The sequence below is a fragment of the Cyrtonyx montezumae genome, unplaced genomic scaffold (assembly GCF_038088225.1).
Source record: "Cyrtonyx montezumae isolate F1298 unplaced genomic scaffold, pur_monq_1.0 scaffold_10, whole genome shotgun sequence".
Lineage (NCBI taxonomy): Eukaryota > Metazoa > Chordata > Aves > Galliformes > Odontophoridae > Cyrtonyx > Cyrtonyx montezumae.
This window is the reverse complement of record NW_027071826.1, coordinates 7,471,874-7,499,445: the sequence shown is the minus strand read 5'-3', so window position 1 is coordinate 7,499,445 and position 27,572 is coordinate 7,471,874. Positions and strand designations below refer to the sequence as shown.

At 41.6% G+C, this 27,572-nt stretch overlaps 2 protein-coding genes across 5 annotated transcripts; both read right to left on the bottom strand.

Moving 5' to 3' along the window:
* Window positions 1-3,712: 3,712 nt before the first annotated feature.
* On the bottom strand, window positions 3,713-16,274 carry LOC136056803 (SERTA domain-containing protein 2-like). 4 transcript variants are annotated; one of them, XM_065749174.1, is made up of 4 exons: window positions 16,118-16,274; window positions 13,552-13,734; window positions 8,086-8,324; window positions 3,713-7,350 (listed from the first exon to the last, which is right to left on the bottom strand). In XM_065749174.1, the coding sequence occupies exon 4, from the start codon at window positions 7,344-7,346 to the stop codon at window positions 6,495-6,497; it is 852 nt and encodes a 283-aa protein (XP_065605246.1). In that variant the 5' UTR covers window positions 7,347-7,350; window positions 8,086-8,324; window positions 13,552-13,734; window positions 16,118-16,274; the 3' UTR covers window positions 3,713-6,494. The 4 variants fall into 4 exon arrangements, with proteins under 4 accessions (XP_065605246.1, XP_065605254.1, XP_065605229.1 ...); XM_065749182.1 differs by having other exon boundaries at window positions 13,616-13,734; XM_065749157.1 differs by lacking the exon at window positions 8,086-8,324.
* Window positions 16,275-22,061: 5,787 nt separating this feature from the next.
* On the bottom strand, window positions 22,062-26,431 carry CDCA4 (cell division cycle associated 4). The gene is given in 4 exon segments (XM_065749392.1): window positions 22,062-23,648; window positions 23,788-23,905; window positions 23,907-24,076; window positions 25,907-26,431. Coding segments are annotated over 4 exon segments (1,083 nt in total). The 5' UTR covers window positions 25,946-26,431; the 3' UTR covers window positions 22,062-22,892.
* Between the last annotated feature and the right edge of the window lie 1,141 nt (window positions 26,432-27,572).

Below are 27,572 nucleotides of genomic sequence, written 5' to 3'. Positions count from 1 at the left end.
GCAACTACTGACCTTCCTGGCCTAATGCCTCTGATATAAAAACCTGGTTTCCCTGTCAAAACCTGAACACACCTCAAATGAGCTGTGAAGTGAAGAGCACCATCTCTTCTATTTGGTCCAGTCTGAATCAGCTGAGAACTGCTACTTCACCGCTGCTTAGTAGGGTGAAATGAGCCTTCCACAAACTGTGGCTTTCGTTGGGGTTCAGGAGGGTGGAAGTTCTGTGTGAGAGCCTGCTGAGGTTATTTGGGTAGAGTCTGGTGCGACCAGATTCAGAATGTTTTGTCCTGGCATTGGTTTCTAACTGAAATAAATCATATCTCTGAAGCTGATTGTGTCAGGACTTCTTGGATTCATTCAGCTACCAAACACATACTGTGCATAGTCTGGTTTGTTAGAGCTTAGCAACAGGACCTGTACTGCACAGTGCCCTAAACCTGCTAAATCTTGCTGGCAGTTACCAGCTGTTGCCCACCTTCCTGCATGCTTGTCCACAAGGGAAGGACAATCCTTCTTTTTGAAGGGAATGCTGAAGCACCGCAACATGGAGCAAACTCTGATACTCCTGAACTATGTTGGTTAATTAACAATATGCCTCTTGGAATTAGGAACGCCACAAAGCACTGCTGGACTCCAAACTGTTCAGCATGGCAATTACAGCTGCTCTAACTTAGCAATGCATATGACACCTTAATGCCATTAGCATGAAACGAACTGTACAGTGGTACTCAGTAAATGTTAACACACCCTTTAGAAAAGTTCTGCAGGGCTGGGCTGAAGGCTCTGTGTGGATTCAGGAGCAGGGTTAACTTTTTCATCTAACACTGGATTTGAATTTCCCCTCTAAGGTGAATTCAATGGGCTATAGTGACAAACTCAGTACAAAGCGAATCGCCAATAAGCTAAGAATGTAAATTTGAGGCTGGTATTGAAATCAATTAGAAGAATCAAATCCCATTTTCATTATTTCAGAGGAGCACGGCCCTGCAAAGAGAGGCATTGAGATGGCAGTTTGTAGCACGGAATAATGTTATCTTCCTTCAGGATTAAAATATAAAGATGGCTTTTGCTTTCACTGACACAAGAAGAAATTTTGCACCGTTCCCCCAGGGGAATAGCGAACACTTAATGCCTCAGCCACAGCAGCAAGTCTTGCAGCCCTGTCTGAGGTACTGGGAGAGGGAGGTTTCAGCCCTGTGTAATTCCATTCTGTGTGGAAAAAAACTACTGGGCTTCCAAAACTGATGGGCTCTGTGTCTCAGCTATTTCTTTGTTTGGACTGGTGCTCTGGGCCACCTGAGTACGGCTGCACATGGCAGCTGAGAGGTCTGTGACTCCTGTCTTCAGTCTGAGCTCATCTGTTCAAAAAGGACTCACAGATAGATAGGTCTTCAAGCTGAATTGAATTGCTTTACCATGGTAAAGCAATTCAATTCAGCTTGAAGACTGTGGAGTCCTCGCTGCCTGCATAAGAACTGGGCCACAGTCTATTTTGGGGGGATACTCACACAGAAAGGGAGACAGGCCTCTCCCAACTTCTCAGCAGATCATTTTCAGGCCAACGGCATCTGTAGGCCAGCCTTGCTTTCTATTCCTATCTTTGGAAACAAGGGGTGACGGAAAACCCTGTGATGCGTTTTGCACAAATACTCACTGTTCATTTCCTTTTGTCATTTCCTTGTGGCCTTCCTGGGCATCAAGCCAAGCCCGCTAACAATCGCCACTCACCCACTCTTGAAATACACAATTGTATGAAGTAGTAGCAGGTGCTTATCCTGTGAAAATGGAACAGGGAGGAAAAGCCTCTCAACGTTAACATGTTTTAAGCGATGCATTTCATCACTTCCAACCTTACTTTTGAGCTCTCAACTGTGAAATACTGAAGTTTTGACGAACTAAACTTGTTACTGTACTCTTTGTGGAAGGTAAGTGCTACAGAACTTGGCATTTGCTCACGCTGCAGCATCTGTTGAAAAGATGAAAACTAAAGGTGGGAGTTTTACAGGGCAGAGTGGGATGGAAATGCTTTTTTCCTCCTGTTTGAAACTAGAGGGAAAACAGATCCATAGATCAAAGTTCTACAGTGCTCAAATTGGAGATGGAGTTACAGAAATGGTTCCTTTACAGAACGAACGTTGTCTATGGTTTTGAGTAAAATAGAACAAAAAACTCCAATTAAGACTGAATACACTGTTCAGAAAATTGTTCAAAACCATAATCTCTTAGGGACATCATTTCAACAAACAGATCTTAAAGCTGAACAGAGCAGGGAGGCATGGCTTCAAGAGGTTCTGTTGTTAAAGCATCATACTCCCAGTTGTAGACCTCATTATTAGAGGTGCAAATTTAACTATATATAATTTGATAAAACAAACAGCAATCCTGATCCAGTATGAGTATACCTGTGAGCAAACTGTGTATTTCTGAGCGTACTGCAGACCCTCCATTATATGAATTTGAGTTTTACAGTTCCTTCAGATGCTGACCTTGATCACAAGAGATCTGTCTTCACATGAGAGGTGCTCCAGCCCACTGACCATCCTCAGGGCCCTACTCTGAACTCACTCCAACATGCTGCAGTGGGTCAGAGGTGAACACGTTAAGAGTGTTTATAATACATGGCATTTATTCACTGATCTTAAAAGTGGACATGGGAGTACCCCACAACTAACTTCAGTCAAAATAGCAGAGAAAATCTGACTGAGAACAAGCTGCTTTCAAATTAAATGCCAAAACCCCAAAGTCGCTGTGGATTTGAGTTTACCTTGATAAGGGGAAAGGGAAGAAAAAATGAAAAAAAAAAAGAACCATCCAGCTCAGGTTGAGTGCCAAAGCACAGCCCGTCCAGCACAGTGCTCCCTGGGTCCTAATGAGGGAAAAATGCATGGAATGAAGGTTAAAGATTTTTTTTTCCCTTTTCAATAAAGGGAAGATGCCGGTTAATACTAGGTAAATACCTGAAAGCCAGACATCCTCCCACTTCTGTGAATGCCTGGTTTAATAATACAGGCTTCATTGACACACTGCTGCATTCTAATAGCCAAACTTTCCTGATAGTGCTTTTTAATAGCCCCAAATTAGTTTGTCCACTCATTATAATTAATTTTCCTCGCAGAACTCAAGCACAGGTTCTCTTCTTGTGTGTCCTTCCCTCTTGTTTGAGCTGAAAAGTTACCTTTTTTACATCTGCCAGTATGCAGAATATTGATCCAGTCAGAGCTCTCCAAGTCCTGCCTACACCTCCTCTGGCAGCCGTGCTATCCCAGTGCTGCGCACTGTGCTGAAGCCAGATCCTTCACAGTGACTAAAATGGAGGGAAGCAAACTGAGAAATCTTACACTACGTTTAAAGTCTCAACACAATCCGACTGCCTGATTTCCTTAGGAAGCTGCACTACTGTACCTCCAGGAAGGCAGCTTTCCTATTAGTGAGTTTCAGGGCCCACCACGTGAGCGGGTCTGTACTGCTGCAATGCCCTGACAGCAGCTGCCTCACAGCCAAAAGGACACTGCTGGGAAGCTGCCTCCAGACCCACGCTGCTCAGGCTGTGCTCAGGCAGGAGGAGAGATCCCAACTCTTCCCAGTTAGTCGAAGTCATCGGTGTAATCTGCAGTAGAGATCTATGGAAAAACGTCACATCTTTGTAAGGAGAGGAACGACCGAAGCGTGGCAAGGTGATTTGTTTTTAGAAGGAATACTGAAGGCTTCAAAATGTAAATGGTTAAACTGCAAAACTGTGGCTTTTATTTCCAAACATACAATAAATAGGTCCACCACGACTAGCCTCTAACTTCATTTTACATGGAAGGATTTTAAAATTAGTTTGTGCATATTTAAAAAATAATAATAAATCAAAAAAATCAAACTTCCCTTTGCACATAATTCCATACATAACCCAACTGCATTACATACCAGCTCTCGGTCTTGGCACTGTGATGCAAGCAACCAATTAGAAACAGAGCTCTGTGGCAAGCGATTGAACAGAAATCACGTTTTGTATTGTTGATGAAACGTACCAACAATTTCATCTATTTCTGAGGTGTACAAAATAAAATGTTAGCAGGTGAATGCTGAAAAGCAAGTCCCCCCGTGGGGGCTGCAAGGTAAGCGGATTTATTAACTGATCACTATTTGCTACATGATATAATTTTCATAACAAAATATCTTTACTGCATAGTAACATTCCATATTTTCAAATGCAAGAAGAAATTCAATGCAGTCTTTTTGTTTTATCCCTCGTCACTGAATTCGAAGACATTTTTAACCATAACTCTGCTTCATCACAGTGCAGAAGGCCCTTAATATTTCAAGGATTTATTCAGGCATATCTTTAATACAAAAGTAGAGGCTGAGGAAAAGCCAGAGTAGTCTATACACAATGCACAATCTGTGTACATTCTGAAGCTGTACCCCTTCAAGAACTACTTATACACTCTTCAAACAAATCCCTTTATCCAGCAATTCAAAATACTTTAGATCAGAAGTTTTATATTAGAATCAATACATTATATGCATATAAATACATTTATACCCTTCGGTTGCTGAACAACCCAGATGGCTGTGAGGATGTGACCTGAACTGGTTCTCCACTGGTCTGGGATACCAAACTGTATTGGCAGGTAACTGTTAACCCAAAGAGTCACAGTATAAATGGACATCTTTGCACAAAGTCGGTGTGCTACAGCATCAGTTAAGACTAGAAATAGTTAGGTGACACCCCGGCCCCTTCAGCAGGGCCAGGGCTCCAACTTTTGAGATGCAACACACGGGCAGCGTTTTCTTTCTCTGCATATGTCCCATTCATTTAGAGTCCCAGCAGAACAAAAACAAAACAAAAAATAAAACCAAAGCAAAGCTTTTACCTACTACAAATTTTCTTGAGACAGGTGCTGCAGCTTTCAAGACCAAAGTAAAAGCTCTATTGTTAAAAACAAACAAGCAAAACTCCCTAAAAAAAACCAAGCTAGTGTGCAAGTGTGTACTTCAGAAGACAACAGCAAGGATCAATACAGACCTCAGCTCAAGCTAAAACACAGTAGCCAAACTGTCTTACAGAAAAATAGCTCTCACTGCAAATCTCATCTTCAGTTAATGAGTGTGCTTATATATACTTATATACACACCTGCCACACGCACACAGGCCCCTCCTTCCCCCATCCTTCAGTACAATCTGCAGCATAATCATCACTAGCGACCCCCAGAACGCTTGCGAAGCACACAGGCAGCCCCTGAGCTCTCACAGACACCATGGCACCGCGTCCCAGCTGGTGCTCCAGGAGCATTCACAACAGTAAGCACCGCTGCAGCACGAGGAGTTCTCGACTTTGTCCCTCAAAGGATACAGAAACGCTGACTCTTGGAGGATCCTCCAAAGGTGCTAGAAGTTTTGAGTTTGAAGCGTTTCTTTCTACAATGCCGGGCATACAAACGTGGATCTCTTTTAAATAATATTGCACATAAAAATCATCTTAAACTTTGTAGTGAAAGCAAGGTTGGAGGACAGTGTTTCCCAAAAGAGATTAAAAAGCTACCTGTACATATTACGCTTTAATTTAAAGAACGCCAAGATTATTCAAAATCTAAGCACATAATACTGACAGAAAAATGTTAAATTGCACGATCTACATATAAATTACATTTGTAAATACTTAAAAAGTTTTTAAACATCGAATACCCTTGATTTCACAAATCAGCTAGGTCACTGTCAGAGGATCAGCTTGATGAGTTAGAAGTACTTTCCCCCAGAAAAAAAAAATAGAAACAAAAAGATCTGCAGTCTTAGACGAAGCACTGGAAAGAGTTAAAGCATTTCAGCTCAGAGGTAGTGCTAAACACATCCAACTAGAAGTCCATTATATCTGAACTATGATGAAATAACGTAGTAAAATGTAGAAAGACTATAAAATTTACAAAAATAAATAGTTCTGAACGCTTTAGAAAATGCAAGAGACTTTGTTGACAAGTGTCTTGTCCTGCTTTTCCGACCAAAAGAAAGCAAAGCGTTGTCTCATTTTTAAAATATACCCATCTCTGCATCCATGCAATCCAACTATGCAGCTCGACGTATGCCAACCTGGCATAGACTCTGATATTAAAAATAAAGTGGAGGCTTTGTAAAAGATCATCTCATATGAAATTTGTTTTGCATGTAAATTCTTCTGACAAATTAAAAATTGCACATAAAAAAGTTTATTGAAAGAGGCATGAGGGGTGATAAGGGTATGTGCCTATTGTTCCACATGTACCCTGGAGGGAGAAAAGATGATTGCACAGTTCTGATAAATAAATATTTCTTTAAAAAAACAAACAAACAAACCAACCAAAACCAAAAAAGACCGCCACCTTCCAGGTTTATAAGTTTTGGAATTATTTAGGAAACCTCACTACGAATTATTTTTAGTTTTGTTTTAAATAGTTCTTTACGTTTCCAGTGGCTTTTATCCTGAAACCAAACGAAAGCGGCGGTCAAAAAGTATCTTTGGGTAAAACAAATATCAGGATCCAACCAGAATTTCCATGATGTGGTCCAACTCACTCAGATCTGTTCTACAGATCTGGATGTTGTTTGCTGAAGATGAATTACAAGATGGAAAGGTTTTCAACGGCTCTTCCGTGGCGAGAGGCGGTGGTCGGGGAGGCATCAGCGGAGGGCAACAGAAGTCTGAATCGTACATTGAAGTATCGATATCTTCAAAAATGTCATCTATTGCCAAATCCTTCAAGTAGCTAGTTGAATTGGAAATCTCAAAGGAACCAAACACACACTCGGCTCCCTTCAAATCCTGTCTATCATCTTCTAGTTTTAGACTGGTATTTTCTGGAAACTTTGGCTGGTCGTCTCCAGTAGGAACGAGACAAGTAGGTGGGCTTATATCTTCTACAAAGTCTAAATCCTTCAGAATAGATGAAATAGCAGACGACATATCATCATCTGAAACTATCAGTAGGCTATTTTCTATCGGGTCCTCCGCAGACCTCAAGTCACAGCAGTTAGACTCCTGCTGACTAATACCTGAAGGCAGTTGTAGGGAAATCCCAGATGACTCCATCCCTGTGTAGCTGGGAGAACCAGGAGTAATGCCAGCGCAGACATTAATTGCCTGCTGATTACTCTCTTGTCTCATTTCCTCCTGAATTTGCCGCACTGTGTTGGCTATGAGGACAGAGCGGTGCAAGTTCGGTTCCACCAGCATTTTGTATGTCTGTAGCTTGGTGAGGCACATGTTAAGCACCAGCTGCCTCTTAACTGGATATGGCAGATTTCGACTGGAATCGAAGGCACTAGAGAGACCAGCCATGTTCTCCTCATAGTCACTCAGTTTGCGTTTTAGGCCTCTCCCCAACATGAACCTGAAAGAGAAGAACTCTGAATTAACCTTGGGACCCGACGGTCACCTCTATAAGATCTCAACAGGCACTTTCAAAAGTCCACAGCAATCCACTTACTAGTTAAGATTCTAATGCCATAAAACACTGAAAGTGTTTTTGTACTAAAAGACAGTACAAAATCCTATACGAAATAATAATTTAATTCAGAAGATGCCCCTTCCAACTGCATCGTTTCACAATATTTTTTCAAATGAGAAAGCGTTAGTAACTGCTGTCCAAAAAAGCAGCCTAAGATCTTCTAATTCCTGTTTAAGGTTCACTTTCAACTCTACCAAGATAATATGAACTTTATAGGTTATCTGTGCTTTTTAACCTCAACCATTAAAATTATATGGCATGTGAAATTCATTAATAAATTTGAAAGCCTTATGTCCATATGGAATCAAATAGTTGCTTAGCAGTTTAACAAAAGGGTGAGAGGAAACCTGGCTGGGTCTCAGAGCTCAAAGATTATTACCAGTGCTCACAGCCACTGGTTCACAAACTTGCTACCAACTTAATGCTATGGATATCCAGCAGGAATCTCACACAGAATTTTAGCAGTTCACTACGAGCAGTTAACACTGGTAAAATATTGATTACACACGTCTTGAGGTGCTCAAGGAATATAGGGACCTCACTGCGAAATAATTAATAAAATTAAGCAATTACAAAGTAGACACTCAGTGGCAGATTAAGGCCAGATCCTGAACACACAAAGATCCAGACACTGCAGAGGGCCTCCCAACTTCCTTTTCATGTGAGCACTGGGCACTGCCAGCAGCAGCTCAGCTGATCGCCGCAGCTGCCAGCTGCTAGACTTTTGGGGACAAGGAGATGGCAGCAGGATAAAGCCTCTTTTACTTTTGGGATTTTTCCAGATTTGAAGGAAGCATTGCAGGGCTCCATGGCTACGTTCATGTGCTTGGATGAGGCTGCTGGAGAACTCAGCTCCTCTGGAGGAACAAAAAGTAAGCAGGCAGTGTGTGTTTCTCAGTAAGAAACACAGGAAAAACAGACAGCTGGTAGAGCAGTTTATGTTTATGACTTCTAAATCATACCCACAGTTTTGGGGACACACCTAGATAAGTAAAGTTTGTCATATGAACACATTTTTGCTTAATGGGTAAGGAGTTTGAAAAACAAACACAATTCACTATCACTTTTGCTATAAAACAGGTTAAACGAACCTTTTATTTCTCACAATTCTACCAAAGCTGCAAACTTTTGAAGCTTAAAACCTATGTTTAAACCTCATAAGCTTAAAAATATGTTCTACTCTGGATTTTTCTGCCAAACTGCCAGAGCAGCAGCTGAACCTCTTGACAAAAATGAGGTGTCTGAATGTGGTGTGCCTATTCATGTGCCCACACTCCCCACACTGCCCCCCAGCCCTACACCCCATCTGAAACAGAGCCAGGCAGTACCGAGGAATTAATGTAACAGTTACAACAAAATCAGCACCAATCCAGGTACAAAGTTCAAGCCCCAAGTATTAAAAGGGGATGTACACGTACATGTGATAGGCATTGCCAGTAAAACTATCAACAGCACTGTCTGCAACTGGTAACATCACACACGAACTAAGGAAAACTACAAGTTACACAGGCCCTTACAATAAAATTGTCACTAGATATACCGATTCATGACATATTGTGAAGAGATAGCACCCACCTATCACCAAAAATCATAAGGAAATCACTAACTCTCCATTTTAAATAGCACTTAATGTTCCGCAAGCTAAGGCATGCCCACATACCCTTCCTGTAAAAGAATAAAAACATACAAAAACCAGCTACGTGTCTGCTGAGCACCATCCTTCCCACGCACCACATACTAGCTGTGTTGGGGTTTTTCCCCCCCTACTTTCTTCTCAAGCAGACCAAAACTCACATTCGCAAAGGAACAAAATTAAGAGCACACATGGAACAGCAATTCTGATGTTTCATACGTTCAGAGTACTTGGTTTTGCCACATTACAGCTGTTAGTAATCTTCATCTCTAACATCTCAAACGTGCTAGTGTTTCAATTTTGTAAGCAAGCTTGAGGAGCAAGCAAACGTGCACAAGGACATGTCATTTCACAAGAACAGCTTAAAACCAAATGTTTAACATTTGAAGTCATACAGTAATCTAGACTAAATATTTTATGCTCTTACATGGGAGGCCCTCCCCATCCTTCACAAAAAACTTTTTTTTTTTGGGGGGGGTGGGGGGTGAAGTGGGTTCTGTTTATTATTATGTAAGCCTGATCAGTTTGATTTTTGCCTAATTGCAAGGATGCTTAAGTCCCCCTCAAGCATGGAGGTGCTTTCAGAAGTAGTATCAAAATTTAAGAAAGGCAAATAAAACCCAGAGTGCCACAACACAAAGGATTTAAAAGTGACTAGTGGCATGGTTGCTACAGGAGACACGAAATTTCTTGTCAAACACACTCAGCTGCTGACCTACAAAAGATACAAAGTCCCTTTGTTACCAGCTAATCCACATTTTATCAGGCCTTTCACTTTACTTTTTAGCATAAGAATTTCTGACAGGGTCATATTCTTATCAAACTACTCCGTACTCATGCAATTTGTCCTCTTATAGTACTGTGTGTTAAAACATACACCCCCAAACCAAGAATCACAACCAAACGCCCTTTTCTGATAGCACTGTGTGTCACTCTTTCCCTCAACATTAAGAAAAAGTTCAGTGATCCAACTTCTAGAATCTTTTGTTATGGGGAAAAAAAACCTAAAACAAAACAGAAGTACAATAAGGAACATACCATCTCAACAACTTTTTCTTGTATTTTCTCATCTTCTCTCATTACAGTAAGGCAAACAGAGCCACAGCCCATTTAAGGCAAAAAACTCTCTAATTAAAGATATTTTGTGGAAAAGGAAACAAAGTGAATTCAATGCTTAGGAGTGCCACTCTCCATCATGTCATCCATAGAAATTATGCCCCTGACAGTATGCTCCCCATTTACTTCCAGTTCCACAGAGTCCATTTAATAGAAACTCCTCCCTGCTAAGATGAGCAGAAGCTTCCATGCTCTGTAATCCTACACTGTACCCGAGCTGGAAAAAAACTTGGAGGGAAGAGGCACATCACGGGTTGGCAGATCTGTAGAGAACAGCCAACACACAGGCCTGCTCAGAGCTCACAGCTACTCAGAAGAAACATTCCAGGCTACCAAGGAAAATTCACATTGCAACGTGTCGCGGACAATGCAGGACTCGTGCCACCATTTCAGATGAAAAACACAGCTCCATCTGTCACGGGGTCGGATAGTGCAGTGCAGCTGCCACTGACACATGGTTAGGAAGTGCAGCTGGAAACAGCCACAAAGAACACAGCACGTGAAAAATCTCAAATACTTCTATGTAAGCAAACTACTACTACGTTTTTTCTTCCTCACCTTCCCAAAACATTTTAAGAGCAAGCTGAGCAACGTGTAGAATATGGAACTGCTCAGAGCTTTCATTTTTAGACAAGAAAAGCTTCAAAAAATGAGTAAAAATGAGTACATAAAACCTGGCTGGTACGTCACAATTGCCTGAACACATACTTGTCCTGCACAAAAGCAGCACTGCAGTTAACTACACAAGAATTACTGTTACCATTAAATACGTTTAAATGCCTAAATCACCAATAGAATACATGGCCTGCACCATGCAGGATGTCCAAATTATCTCCTCATCACTGGTCCCTTCTTGCTTCTCTTCTGAGGTTATCATTAAATTCAAGCTTCCTTAATTCTACTCATATAGACAATGTTGCATTTTTTAGCCTTAATCCATCTCAAATTATAAATGACTGTTTCTCATGAGAGAAGTATCAGATTTGAACAGATGTAAGCACCTCCAAAGTGAAAGCTGCCTGCCTAGCTTCCAGTAAGACAACCGTACTAATTTTTATTTACATCAAAATTAGAGAGTCCTTGCTATTTATAACTTAGGTAGCTCTCTTTCAAAGTCTCCTTCGGCTCATAACCACCCAAAACACCAAACGTACAGCCAGCCTGAAATCTCTGTGGATTGCAGACTTCTGACAGTGACTGACAACCTGACTTCCTGCCCTCCTTCCATAGGCACAGTCCACGAGCACGCATCCATCTACAGGAAACATAAAGGAAGACAAACATCCCCACAGCTAATGGAAATCTCCCAGAATTATCCAATGTATGCAGCATACTGGTTTTAATGATACCTTTTCCCTACCACATTATGTTTGAATGCAGGCAACATAACTTCATTGCGTTTTAATTAAGTGGTGGGCACAGTCTTGGCTAGTATTGCATCTATCAGAAGCTGCATAGGAAAAAGGTAAGACTGAAGGTACAGTTAACAGACACAGCGTAAATCCTTTTCCCCCATCTGGACTTAAGACTGATCACTTCAACAGGACTTATGTAACACAGTAAGCTGTCAACACACTACACAGGGCAGCCAATCCGAGCTGCCGTCCTCAGCAAGTGCGGGTGATCCCCACACTGCCACATCCTGGCTGCTACCAAAAATTAAGAGGAAGCAGGAGCAGGAGGATTAAAAGCTTTGGAAGACTTGAGAGTAAGAAAGTAACCGACATGTGAATACACCTTAAAACATACAAAGATGTTTTTAAGTCCCCTCCTCCCCGCCCTGCCCTGTTTTAGCAAAGATGAGTAACTGCTGGAGGTGGCTAAAAATGTACATATAGGGAGGAGCACGGTCCTACCAGCTCACTCCCATACCTAAACTCCTATGTAACAACCTCTTTAGAGGAGTTAGAAATGACCAGAAAAAAGCTGCTCAAAGAAGGGAGAACTGAGGTCAACTTTCAGTCATGAAATCCTCATCTATAACACACCAAACTTTCTGTTACTACCCCAGTAACTAGAGCACAGAACCAAGACATGCCACTGTTCAGACTTAAACAAACAACAAAAATAGAACACCCCACACAGCTATGGAAACACCTAGCACCCTTTCCTGTATTTTGAAAATAAAAATAGGCTAAAAGTATTCATTGATTAAGAATAGAAAAGAAGTGAGAGGAAGACTGAACTAAGCACAGAATTACTGTGTGGAAATCATAACCTTCCCAATGTCTCTTCATTATTTGTAGAAAGAAAACAAATATCTATCACACAGTAATATTTTCAGGGACTGACATTATGTTTACAAAGCACTTAAGAGTAAGTTTTACCCTGATTTAGAATTTAGAGGAGGCAACGTGCCACCTATTTATATTATGTCTAGTAAGATCTGTACTGTTCCTACATTTGGAGGACATCTTCCTAAGCTCCTTACTCCCTTTTTATTTCATAAGAACTTTCTTTTAAAAGCTACACCTCCGGACAAGAAGATCCTCTGTTACAATGTACCTTTTCCACAAGCTACAGACAAGCGGTTCTGGGCTATTTACAACAGTTAACAGAACATACTCTCAGCAACTGCTGTCTATCAGTACAGGCTGATAATATAGATGTATTTGGGCAATACTAGCACTAGGCAGAGTATATTAATACTTAAAAGAAAAAACCAACATCTTAAAGAAAACCCACCAGCATTACTCTCCTCTTTACTTGTGACTGTAGCCCTGTGCACGAGCAACGCTTACAGGTGTGTATTTTTAATGAGAGTGTATCTAGCAGATATGTTTCAGGAGTGTGGGCTTTTTTCCTTTGGTTGGCTTTTTAGGTTTCTGGGTTTTTTTTTAAGCAGGAAGAAAGGCCTGCAATCATTTAAACTAGAGATTAATAGAGGATGGTAAGAGTTGACACCTGATCAAGAGTTACTAAATCAATGAGCTCCCATCATAAAACTCAAACATAATTAAATGAGAACATGCACAAAATCAAATACGAGACAAACAACCACTGTTCCACCTAAGGAAAAAGGACTGAGGAGACAAATGATCCTTAAAACTTCAATGTGATGACAAACCTTCTGTAATCAAGTGAATAATTGTCAATCCTCTTTTCTTACATGATCTATTTACTTCAAATACTTCAAGTACTGAATGCACTCACTTAATACTGACATATTCTAGAGTTATAGTGATCTGAACATAGATTAATAATAAAGTAACACTGATATCAAAAGTTACAGCTTATTGCCTATGTCAAATCTGCATGTCTAAATAAAGCCAAAAGCACTTCGCTGAAACTTTATTATACAGTCTACCAGTCTAGCCCACAAAAATAACACTTACAGCTGGTTATCAGAACATGGGATATGCTCAGATATCATGATTTAAAAATATGCAACGTAGATACCCTTAGAAAAGAGAGAGGAGTCCAGGCAGGAAGATTCTGGATTTTGCATAAAGTGTGGTCATCCAAGAGCCTCCAGCTATTCAGGGGTCCAGGCCATCCACAGAGGTAGGATGATGTGACTTAAGGGGAAAAACATGAAAGAAAATAAATAAATAAATGCTATGATATTTTTAAACCAGAAATATTAAGCACAGAAATCAATAGAGCTATTTAAAGGTTTGTGATAAATCCTTCTGAAGCAGTTGAACTGAAATCTAAAAAACTAGAGTTCATAAATGCACTGCAGTGTGAGGACCTGGCAGTTTCACTTACAAACACGTGAAACATGAAAATCATGTTTCATAGAAGAATAAAGAGAGTACTGACCCTACAGATGTTGGATTTATAGGTAAGAATTTGTACTGCCACTTCTTCAGGTTACTGAACACTGACTTCAAATTGCAATAACATCAGAAACCACACATCAGGAGAACTGTGAAGAAGTACATTTCAGAATCAGCCCCTAACTTTTACAGGTTGCAAAATGAGATCAACTGTTATGTTTGGCAGGGGTTGGACTTGATGATCTCTAGAGGTCCCTTCCAACCCCTACAGTTCTGTGCTTCTGTGGAGCGCCCTGATTTTCCTCATTTTCAGCACTGATAGAACCACTGCAAGAAGATAACAGGCAGGATGCCCCAGGACTGCGTGTAATCAGCAAAGCATCATTTTCATTACAACCCTGATAAGGCAACATCTGCAGTTTGCCAGCAGAGCACGCATATTAAATCATGGATTAGACCAAGGACTGAAAACTTGGGGAAGACGTGAAAAGGCTGAAGTGACAGTAATCCAGGGAAGAGGCTGCGACATGCAGAAGGAACTCTACAATCAGTGTTCTTGTGGTCTCAGTTCCAGCTGGAGAACCCAAGTTCCTTAGTTTCAAGATGTAATGCCCTTACAAAGGCTGGCAGCCTACCCTCTGGCACTGTATTTAATGTGTTTGTGTGTGTGTGCATACACACACATACCTACAGATGCCCACCTACAGCATTCCAACTACTTTACAAAGCTACCACATTTTATCCATATGATCATGGAGGACTGCATTTAAAGAACAGCAGTTTACGTGTTACTTCACACTGCTTAACATAACACACTGTGAAAGCTGGTATTGTATTTAGCCAGACAAAGTAGTAAATATATATGATTTTAGAAAGCAGTTCCTAGCCTGATGATACCAAAGGGCTCTTCCACTCACAGGTTCTTGGGACTAAAAAGATGCAGTGAAAAAGCAGAGACGTGCATGTGGCTTGATAACGCTACATCTAACATCAGTATAAGTACAGCAATACTGCCCTCCTCCTTCTAGAAGGTGACTTTCCTTCTTAAGAAAGGTTTAGGTTGGAAGGGACCTTTAAGATCATCTTGTTCCTCCTCCCTGCTATAGGCAGGGACACCTCCCACTAGAGCAGGTTGCTCACAGCCCCATCAAGCCTGGCCTTGAGTGCTTCCAAGGACAGGGCATCCACAACCTCTCTGGGCAACCTGTTCCAGTGAATCATAAGAAGACCAACGTTACAAGTAAAGAGGCAAATAAGTCATAGTCTTCTTGTTTCGCTGCAAGACCAACAGCTTAAAAGGTCAACATGGTGATCTATTGAGGTGTACTTGCTAAGTCATCAGGGGCGGGGGGAGTACAGTCACTGACTGTTTTCTACACACCAAGTATGAAAGGACAAATGTTTCAGAGTGTGGAATCTTTACAGTACTAAATAACCCTTTAGAAAGCTAACAAGTATGCTGCAATATTTAAAAGTTTTGCATTCAGCACCTCAGTTGAAAAAGGAAAAAAAAAGGCCCAGAGCTCTGCCCGCTGTATTTTAGAAAGCCAACCTTTTGCTGGATGGACGTAGAGTCCGAGGAGTTATCGAATTTAACTCTTTTATTACTTCAAATAATCCCTTTCGCGTTAACCGTCGAGGTTACAGCGTTTCCACCGCAGGATCTCAGGCGGAGCGGCGGCGGGGAAGGAACCTCGGTTCAGATTTCACAACCCGTCTCGGCAGTCAATCAGCGGCACTCCGGGCTCACGGAAGGCGCTCGGAGCGCGGCGGCCCCGGCAGCGGGGAGCAGAACCGCCCCCATTTGGCCTTTGTGACGGCAGGCAGAGCCGCGCCGCTACTTCCTGCACCTCCCCCAGGCCGTAACCGGAGCCGCCCCCGGGCTCTCCGAGCTGCGAAAAGTTGCACTCCTCCCCCTTCCTGCCGCCGGCGGACCCCGCAAAGCTAATTATAACTGCGCGGCCAACTTCCAGCCCCGGGCCCGGCAGCGGCCCGCTCCGAGCCCCGAGCCCGCCCGGCTCCCCTCGGTGCCCGCCGTGCCGCCGCCGCGCTCCGCTCTAAGGGCTCGGACCGAGCACCCTGGCCGCCCCCTCCCCCCCGCGCGGCCGTTCCGCCCCCTCACGGCGCCTCCCTCAGCCCCTCGGGCCGCCGCCCGGCCCTGCCCTACCCGGCACCTCACCTGGCAGCGGAGCGGCCCTCCCCGTTCGCCGCTTGCCTGCCGCGTCCTCCCGCGCCTGCCGGCCGGGCTCCCTTCGGCGGGGCTGGGACTCCGACCGGGAGGAGGTGCCACCCCCGCCGGGCCCCGGCAGCCTCCGCTCCGCCCTTCCCTCCGCCCGCGGCACCCACAGCGGCGGCGGCGGGGCGGGGTGTGTGTGTGTGGGGAGGGGGGGGGGGGTGGGGGACGGGGACGGGGACGCAGCGCGCACGGCGCCCGCCAGCTGGCCGCCTTCCCATTGGCCGGTGGCCGTCCCAATCTGCCCAGCAACCATTTTCTTACTGGCCCGCGAGCCCGCGGGGGTTGGGCTCCGGCTGGCCCCGCGGCACCGCCCAATGAGAAAACCGGAAGAGATGAAGTGGGCGGGGCTCGCCGCGGGCTTCGTCCAATCGCGATGCGGGCGCCGCTCAGTCCCCCCCACCCACCCGTCTTCCCGGCGCGGCGCTCCGGGTGCCGCGGGTGGAGGGCGGGCGGGCACGGGGCGGCACGAGGCACGGCCGCGCGCATCGCTCCCGTGGGCAGCGCCCGGCCCCGCCCGCAGCGCTGGGAGCTGCCGGGATCCCGCACCTCTGCCTCCTTTTATTAAAGCTGAATAAAGTCAAATTAAATAAAGTTGCTGCCCGGAATTGCCCTGTTTAAAGGAGGGCCTCCGCAGGGAGGGGCTCCCGCTACTCCCTCCTGCCGTGTGGGAGCACACGCCTCGGCCCGGCGCTGACGCTACGTCAAACGCTGCAAAATGCTTCTACGGATATTCAGTTCAGTTTCTTTTTCCCTTTACGAACGAGAGCTTTCTGGCCGCACTCACGCCCCTCTTCTATTTGCTCTCTGTGAGCATTTGCGTAATCAAGTGACAGCAGCACGGTGCTTGTGCAAGGCCGATTTCAACACCTGACTTCCACGTAGTGATGGGTTGCGGCCGACATCAGCCCCAGCAGAACTACCTGAAATCCCAAAGGCCCGGCCCCATCCCTCAGCAGGGCCCTGGCCAACCCCACAGGGGCCCCACTACCCGTTTCCAAGCTCTGCATTCACGACCTAACACAGACAGAAGCCCACATTTCCTCTGGGGATAGCGTGTTCTACAAGTCCTTTGCGCTCTCCCATTTTGCTTGAAACCTAGCGGCAAACAGAAGACCTAACAACATGAATTTTTTATGATTCAAACACGGCCTTTCAGTCTGACTCCCCGCCCCAGCACACGGCAGGACAGCACTCTCACAAGCTGCGTTGTGGCTTTCGCATTGCATTTTGCAGGAGGAAGAAAAACCACACCCCAAACCCGGGGTCTCTATCTGACACGTCTGAGAGGAGCACTGGGCTCTGCTCCCCCTAACCTCAGCACTAGGCTGCTAGTTGAAAACAGCCCCAGGAAGGCAGGAACTGATGCAGACTGCTTTCCTATGGATTTACGTCTGCAATTAATCGACTCTGCGTCTAAGGCTCTAATTGAAGTTGGTCTTCTGCCTGGAAACTGAAAAATGTCTCTATCTTATCCCAGTTACTGGATGCCAGCACAATACAGAGGTTTCTTCTGGTCTCTCTCCTGCACACTTCTCAAAAATAATTTTCTAATCATAAAGCAACTACAAGACTTGGTTGCAATTAATTAGCTAACTGAAGCAGAACTGCAGACCAAACATGGTATGCCATACTTCCATGGCAAAGTGAGGAAGAAGAGTGCACCAAGCCTTGTGAGTTTCACCGTCTCTTTTCGGTTGGTTAAGACTCTGTGAGCTGCTAATTAACCCTACATCTAATGTCTGTCAAAAACAAACAAAACAAACACAACAACAACAACCCAAAAACAGAATGGTAGAAAGTTTTGTTTGAAAACACATTATTGAAAATTTTAAGGAAACCATTATTCTGTTTTGCCACAAAGAACAGCCAGAAGTGCCTTCTCCCTTTCAAGCACAGCAGAGGCACGGAAGCAAACATTACCGGGCACAAAAGTGAATTTGCTCTAAGTGCTGTTTTTCTCCTGTGAGTATTAAACTCTTCTGGTGTTTTTTAAACAATATAAGTCACTCTTCCTTAGAGTCTTGTTTTGGGAGCTTGCACAATCAGAGACTGAAATTACATTTTCTTGATCTCCAAAACTTGTCTGTAAGGGGCACATGAGAATTGCAATACACTGTTTGTTGTAACACTTACTGTTGCGGTACTTACTTGCTACTTCCCACATGCTCCTAGGGGACTTTCAAGTACAGCGTACATGTTCTTACAATTTCTTTTTAATTCTGTTTTTGCAGGAAATCATGTAATCACCTGTATCTTCAATTATTCTACCCTAAAAAGATGACAGCTGGAATTACTGCCTGTTTTCCCTGCAGTGGAAAGTTGCCCCTAGCTATATATTTTCCTGTTGACAAGTTGGTCGTGCATCAACATTTACCACAATAATTTTTCAGGTCATAAAACACTCATTTTTTAGCAGAATCTTAGTTAAGCAAAGGAATTGTTGTATTGAAAAAGAAAAAAAAAAAAGCTACAATTCAGACATAAAACATTACTTATGTTTCACTGACTATATAAAGAAGGCAAGTCACTACAGGCAACCAAAGTATATCTTCCTTGATGACTTGAATTATTCAGGGATTTCAGCTCTTCGTGGAACTTTCTTGAAAAAAAAATAGAAAAAAAAATGTAACTGTCAGTTTTGCAAGAGACACCTACAGGAGTTGAAATAAACTTTGTGAGGCCTCACAGTTGAACACAGTTGAATTTTTAAAGATGTGTATTTCATTGCTGTGGAGTCACAGAGATAAATCATTATTTTGGTACTTTTACTATTAATCACGTTTCTTATACTGTGAAATCACACTCATTCAGGAATTGATGAGCAATCAAAATTTGTCATGATCAATTGTGGGCTTTTTTGCATAAGGGACTATACATCCTAGGCCTGAGACATAAGCATACTTTCACTCTGAACACATCTCTTTTGAAAGTGTTTTCGTCTTGTGCTTGGTGTCAGCATAAGAGGTTGTTTTTTTCACCCTGCCTTCTGACAAAGTTTGTCTGGCTACATGGGAACATGGATTGAGTTGCAAAACTGTCAAGCAGTCATACACTCACATCAATATCCTGAGACATGAGACATCTGTAATGGACTGATAATTACAGTATAAAACTGTACTATCAAGCAGTTCAGAGTAATGCTTTTTAAAATGCCTGCTAAACCAGTCTAGACCTGAGACTTCAAAAATGACCAAAGGCCAGCCTCCAGCACAAGTGAGTGCACAGACTGCTGTCTGAATCCCTAACCTGCTAAAGGATGAAAGCCATAGGTATTGCTATACCTTTCAGACAATCTGGAACGGCACTTTTCATTCACAGAATCAATCCCCTCTTTATTTACCAGATTTGTCCTTTATGCAAACATGGCTATGTTCAGAGAGCTATGCGAAATCTTTTCCTAAATAAATCAGCTGTGGAAGAGAAAGGGGTTAAGAAATAAAAATCAAAAGTGGTACGCAAGCCATCTCAGCCTCCATTTTCATACATTTTGCCAAATGCACAGGCTCCAGAAGCTCCACGTGCCCTGGATTTTCTTGAAAGAGAGGAGAAACAACAAAAACACAGGTAAAGAGGCAGAGGGGACAGGTATTCAACCTGAGAAGGAAGCAGATGGGTGTTAGCTAGAAACTACTTTCTTTTGTGCAAGTCTAAAGCAGTTATGCCATTCAGATGAGCAGCTTACTTCGAGACAGCACAGACTGTCATGCAAGTTTTGTAATGCTTTTCCCCAGGAAGACATAAAAGAAAAGAGGCCACAAGAAATGGTAGAAATTTAGAGAAATCTTAACAGAGATTAAATTAATTTCCACCTATGCATATAAATTTTAAAAAATTGTCATCAGCAAATATCATATCCCTCACTGGAATAATTCACAAAAAAAAAAAAAAAAAAAAGCAAAGCAATTTAAAGTTCACCATCTTAAAGGCACTCTATCGTTCCTCCTCTCTTTATCAGAGAGAAATACAGAGCAAAACATTTTATTAACCTTTCAGTGAGGCGTATTTAACTATGACCTCTTCGGACTAACAAAGAAATGACAATATGAGCACAAAAATAAAGCTAGGTTTGTTCTGGTTTGTAAAAGAATTGAAGCTACAGAACAAGCAGCAGTTAGTCTGAGGCACACCAAAAAGCAGTGGGCTGACTGTACGCTGACTTGCAAAGTCAGAGCAGCTCTACGTATGCATCTGCAGAGTGACTGTGCAAGTTTCAGCAACACGAATTCTTGGACCTGCTCAACACTTGAGCCAAGACATCAGACATGTAAGAGCACATAGGATTTGGCGTGAGTTTTAAGAACATAATAAAACAGAATACATATTTCTGTTTAAATACTTAACGACATGACCGTGTGCCTACCTAACACCCTTCCTGTTAAGCCAAGTAGTCTCTGCAAATTAATCTTCACTGAGTATGGCCTCCCCAGGAAAGGAATGCAACTGACTAGATGTTTGGTGCAACCATACATATATATACATATATATGTGGGCACACACGTGTGCATTTGACTTTTGTTGTGTAAGAGTCATAACACTCAGACTAACTCCCACCTCGAACAGAGACTGAAACGTACTGAAAAGGGGAAAATATCTCTTTAAATATCTAAACTTGAAATTTCCAATTTAACGAATAACAGAAGGGGGAACAGAACAGAGGGGAACACCCATAGCTGTTCAAAGCCCGGGGTTTTGAACCACCACAGTTCAGAGCAGTTTGGGGGAACCTTTGGAAGTAGAGAAGGTATTTATGTATTCAACTCATCACTACCATTCTATTTATACAACTTTGAAGCAGCCTGAATACTTTATTCTAAAGCATCTGCTGTCTATCCACACATCAAGCACGTTTTCTTGAGGATTTATCATTTTGGAAGTAATTTCTCATACTGCAACTAACTGAGAGAACGGACTATTCTTCCACTGGGAGATATGACAGTTAACATCAGTGTTTGTATCCTCTTGGATTATGATACTGTGCTACCATACCTTTCAGTTATCAGAGATGCTTCTATTGTTTAAGGTGTCCAGTAGTATTTTGTGTTTCTTTGGTCCAGCTGTATTACACAGATTGAAATTGCAAATGTCTATATGGCATTTCATATTCAATATTGCTATTAACAAACATTTAATTGAGGAAGCAGTGTTTGACCACTACAGCAAGCAAAGATTAATATGAATTCCACTATCAAGTTTGAATAATTTAGCAAGTGATGTCATTTTTTTCCCCAAACCAATGCTTCTGAATCACTTGCTGAAAACTTAAGCCCAGTGGTGTATTTTTGCAGAGGTGACACCGGAATACCCTTAACATCCTCCTGCCCTCACCCCTCTCTGCTTTTATCTTTAACAACAAAATCACGCAGCGTATATTATCTTCCCCATCACTTCCTCCCTCTCCCCTCTCAAAAGTCTCACAACAACCTGCTTAATTGTATACACTCACGTGAATGTGAGTGTTTGAAGAAAAGAACACCATCTCATGTTGTATTATCTTTTGTTATTAAAAAAAAAAGCAAGAGGAAACTCATTGTAAGAGCAGAGCATACTAATAAGGACAAGACATGGAGACACACCAGTTGAGATTTAAAGGCCGCTAGTAACACTTTTTGTAGCAATTAGTGCAAGATAGTTAAACCCATATCAACAAATATTTGATGGTAGACTTTGACAAACAATTCACTTGATGACATTTACATATAAATACACATAAATAAAATCCTATGTAATTTAGGTTTGTAGTTAAGAAAAATACGGTCCGAAATGAATTAAATGTAATTGTCTCTAGTTGGATCAGAGCTCTTCCTCTAATAACAAACAAGTATATGGGGCATAAAAAGCATAATAGTACAATTCTCGATTTAGTAAAGTACTACTCTATAAAACAGAATCATGAAAACAGTTCTTACATTTTAATGTAAAGTATAAAATTGCATATTTACATTTACATACACTTTACTGAACTACATTGGGTAGCTCACAGTAAAAAAACATCCCTTTTTGAAAACCTTTCAAAAAATACATCAACTGCAGATATGATCAAAAGTTGCTAAGTTAGCAGCTGACATAACATCTGTAGTAAAAATATATTTTAGGAAAATACCTGGAAAATTCTAAACACCAATAAACACTTTATAACTATTTTTAAAGTAAAAAAAACGTAGCAAAAACCAGAAGAAGCTAGCTAGAAGAATGGGAACTATTGCATACTGCTCTTTAAGAGCCATGTAGCGACTTAGAAGCAGCAAATATGACAGGAGTTACATGGTGTAACAAAGTGGAAACTGGAGGAAAATGTGAAGCCAGTTATCCAACTTCTCACTGTGTTTATTACCATTTTCACTAGGAGAAGGATAAGAAACAAGGATGATGAGATAATCCCTCTCACTAAGCATATCCTCTGTCAAAGGCTAGAACAAATTTGTAGAAGTAACCCAAATTTGAAAGCCTTGGACCACGTACTTGAAAACAGATACCGGATGTACTTACAGTTCACTGGACAGGAGATTGGATCATTACACTACAAGTTGCAGGTTAACTTCAGGAGTTAACACTATTTTGCAATATGAAGTGCTTTTTTTTTTAATATATATATCTATATAATATATAGATATTTATAAAATACATGTGCAGATTTATTTGATAGAACAAACTGTGGAAATAGCTTTCTTGAGTCTTTTTTTCCATTAACAGATTCGTTTTATCTCCTACACCAGGAGTTTCAGGATTCAACAAGGATTTCTACAATATGATCAAGCTCATTAAGATCAGATTTACAATTAGAGCTAGAAGTTGTAGTTGTTGGAGAAGGAAATGGTTCTAGCCCATCACAGTGTCCCATTTTTGTGTTGCTCATCATGCCTGTTAACATAGTATCAAGATCATAGTAAGAATTGTCAACTTCTGAAAACAGGTCTTCAACTGAATTCGAACTTTTGTTCTCCAGTGTCTCAAATATTTGATCTAATGATTTTTGAAAATTTCCTTTATTTTCTTGTGGATTCTCCATTTCCCACACATTACTTTGCAGGTTTCTTAGAGCTTGCACTGAAGATGCTGTTGACATAGTTTCTGAACTATCTTGTGCCTGGTCACCCTCAAAGTCTTTACTGAAAGTACTGTAACCTGGAACATGCTTTCCCTCAGCTTGCTCCCTAGATGAGCGACAGAGGATATCTGTTGAAACAAGACGATCCACAGATGCCTGGCCTGTACTCTGCATATTTATCATCTGCCAAGTCCCATCTTGGGTCATTTCCTCTTGGATCTGGCGTACTGTGTTGGCTATAAGTACCGAACGACAAAGGTTAGGTTCGACCAGCATGTGACACAGCTGAAGTTTAACCAAGGACATATCTAAAAGTGACTGACGCTGAAGATTATAAGAGGGAATAGCCTTAATACCAGCCAGAGTTCCTTCAATATCTTCTTCTCCATCAAAACATTTTCTTTTCAGACCTCGCACAAACATTGTGTCCTGTTTAAAAAAAAAAAAGAAAGAAAAAATATTATACAACGTAAGCAGCTCAACAGACATAAAAAAAAAGACTAACAAAACAAAACAGAAAAACTAAACAGCAAATTCTTGGAAGATAAAAACATCAGAATTATCATACCAGGTTATAGAATGGCCATTGTGGTACAACAGGGGTCAGGAACATATGGACTGGGTCCCAAAGACGACACTCGGGAACCAGGAGTGAGCAGGTCCATGAGTCATGGCTTCGCAGAGACACCTGAGGGAGGCAGGGGCTCCCAGCTCCTGGTTCCCATTAAATTCCAAACTTGATGGAAGTCAGGAGCCGCTGCTTCGCACAGAAGCGACCATCTCAACAGTTGTATTTCACCTACTGGAGAGGCAGTTTCTCCTCGCTCCTCCTGAGTTTCTACTGGCATGCTTAACTTCTGATTTTGGAAATAAAAATACAACCTGGCACACCTTCTTTTAAAGATATAACCCCTGCAGAAAACTAATATGCCTAACGTAGTAATAAAAAAGAAACCAAACAAAACAAGATATGTCTCATACAGTGTACTAGAAAAGGTTAGGTTACTTTGGTTACCTGGGGTGTAACACAGTTTTGGTTCATATAACTCAAGCAGTCCTTCAGGTGCCCTTACTCAAGTGAGTAAATGAACAGCTCAATTCCAATATGAATTGTGCAATTCTAGCAAGGATGGAGTCATCCTCTGTGCGTGCTTCTGTACTTCTTTCCCAGCTGACTATTAAAAACCAAATTCTTGTATTTCTACCTAGCTAAAATGTCTGGAGTACATGCAGGCTTCTGATTATTTCCATCTAAAAAATCACTTACAGAATTAGCCAAGCTATGAATTTCAAGCAGTAGCCTCCAGACAGTCACCTGAATTGCACTGGTTTTTATAGTAGCACTCCACGCAAGCAAAGTACTACAGCTCACTGCTTCACATACAAAGCAATTGTAAGTGCAACAGAGGTCATTTCACTTAGTCTTAAAAAAGTTAGGATGCAAAAGAAAGCCAGGACCTAATCTTTACATTTATGCACCTGTATTATGTCCCTTTCAAGTCCTCTGCCCCTAGAGTTTATAACCTAACATTTTGGGAATTTTTTACACAGTGATTCAAACAGAACAACGTTTTTCAGCTCAAAGTTGTCAAGACCAAACTGCTATTGTTGCGGTGTGTTTTATTCTCCTTTTTTTGGAAAACGTTGATCTCTGCCTGGCTGTTTGGTTGCTACTGAATGGTCCACATGTTTTCAGAGAGAGACCTCTTTCAGCTTTTTCAGCATTAGTAAAAATGCACCCAAGTGTGACTACACTGTTCCTTTTATCGTACATTACACTCTTATCTACTCTGAAAATGTGAGGCTAGAACAGTAGCTACATAAACATTTGGTCTGCCTCGGTACAACACTTCTTACGTTGCTGCCTGAAACTATGAATTAATGTTTTATTGAACTGCTGTTTCTTAAAGACTTCTTTCCAGAGAAAGCACAGAACTTTTTAGAAATCATAATACACACAGACTACAGTAGAGAACATACGAACTCTTAAGGTCACATTTAACTGACTTCTTAAAAGCTATGTTCAGACTATCAGTATATTAAACGCTTCTGAAGTTTTGTTCTAAAGTTTTCTCCTGTAACTCAACATACTCATATTTCAATTAAGAAAAACAACCCAAGTTTCTACTTGACAGTGCCTTTTCCAGACCTTTACGCATGAAAACACTGTTACTTGGGGTATTTTTTATGTAGCTTGTATTTACAACATTTACACATACACACACACCCTATGTCAAACTACCTCTGGGAATCATCTTTTGTGTCTACTGATCATACTGGGTTCACTGTCATCATACTATCAATGTTCCATGCAGAGTTTCAAATTTCTGTTTATTTCAACTTCTTTTCTTGTGAAGAATAATAAACCTGCAATTGAACATTAACCTGATTTTTAACTATCTACTGTTTGACAATTAAACACTTCAAGGCACACAAATGGAATAACTGAACGTAGCACAGAACTTGAAAACATCAATACATCACACGCAAATTGGAAGAGCAAGAAAAAAATCATTCATAAGCGTTTCACAGAATTCACAGAAATTTTCAATTACTTTTCCCATTATAATACTTCCTTCCAATCAGTATCTTGCATCATAAACAAGCAGTTCTTCATCACCTTGTTTCTGAGTCTGCACAAAATACCAGAAGATTACTGTTTCATGTAAGGAAATAAAGCTACATACCAGTAACTGTGCTTGATGTAGTCCTTCCTCTTCTCCCATGCTACTGAGCAAGAGTCCATACAGTAATATTAAGGCAGCACCTACCAAGTACCAGGAAGCAAGGCATCAGGCAAATACAGGAGATGGACAGCAAAACCATTTTCCATTTCAGAAACACATACACCTCTACTTTTTGAACTGCTTTAGCATCTCTATCCACACAGTACTCCAGTGACACTATTAAGCTCAATCTACAATTGAAACACAAAGGTGATCTGCCTAACAATACACACAGAATCCCTGACAGGAGAAGGACACTGCCAATTTAAGTCCAAGTCCTGGGCTATTACACTGACCTTTGGACCAACCTCCCCCTTATCCCTGTATCTCTGCCATTTAAAGAGCAAACAAAATCTTTAGCCATCATCTGGAAAGCATAAATGTGTAGAAAGGCATACTGAAAGCAAGTTTATCACAAAAGCACTCATTTGCACCTTTGTTATACAGAACCATACGTCACCATGGCATCTACAGGAAAAGAATATGCACACATAAGTATAAAAATGAAAGAGCAAAGGTTTTTTTTAAGAGGGAAGGTTTTTCCTTTAGCAGCAGCACAAAAACTTTATGACTAAGATTTTCTTTGCAAGATGACAAAAATGAAAGTAATGACAGTAATGAAATTGTTTCAGCTAGGAAGGATGTTTTCAAAACACATTTGAGGCCAAACAATATTCAATATATCAAATACAAGTATCGAATACGTGCAAGAATTCCTTTAATAACTAAAGCCAAAAAGAATGCTGTTTCGGTGGGCTACAAATACCTAACAGGAAAAAATATTAATATAATTCTGGCACTGTTCTAGACATGTCTGACTATACAAGTCAGTTCAGTGTTGGCAACTGAAGTACGTACCTAGAAAATAAATAAGTTACCTGGATGTATATGTACATCTTTGTTTTGTTTCCTGTCTTGGCTGGTAATTAAAATTGAAAAAGTACTTGAAATTGGGGAGAGGGAAGAGACAGTTGACAAAGGCCTTTTTTTTGTGTTGTTTTCAGAAAGCCATCTGTTTTTGTCCAGGGGCTGCATATTAAAACACTACATTAAAAAAGCCACCTAAACACTCTCGAGCCAAAATCTTTTAACAGCTCCAAAATAGTAAGACTAAAGCACTGTCACGTTACAAAAACTATATTTCAACCAACTCATTCTCTTACAGACTGAGTAGTGTTTGAGGGGGGGTGCTGAGATAGCTCCAGTGAGATGTCACAGCACTCAGTCTGTACTTCTCATTTTCATCAATCACCTCATAATGCTATAAAAGTTCCAAAGCTTTTGCTCCCTGAGTATACTCCCTGCCTGTTCTGTAAACAAAATGCAGGCACTCCATACAGCAACCATGTGAATCTCTGAACAGATGCTCTGGGTAGGTGACAAGAACAAAGCTTTTTCCATACAAAAAAAAAAAATAACGAAAAAACAACTGTACATAGAGATGATGCATTTTCTAGTGCTACTTTGGATATTAGACAGTTTTAGAGGAAGTAAGTATGGCTGTTTGCCTCCTGGAATAGAAGGCTGATACAAGAGGGGACCTTTGATGGGAAAACCAGGAGACAAACCACTATCACATCCAAAAACAAAAGGACACTGGGGATGCTGGCAGATCAGTTCAGCCTGG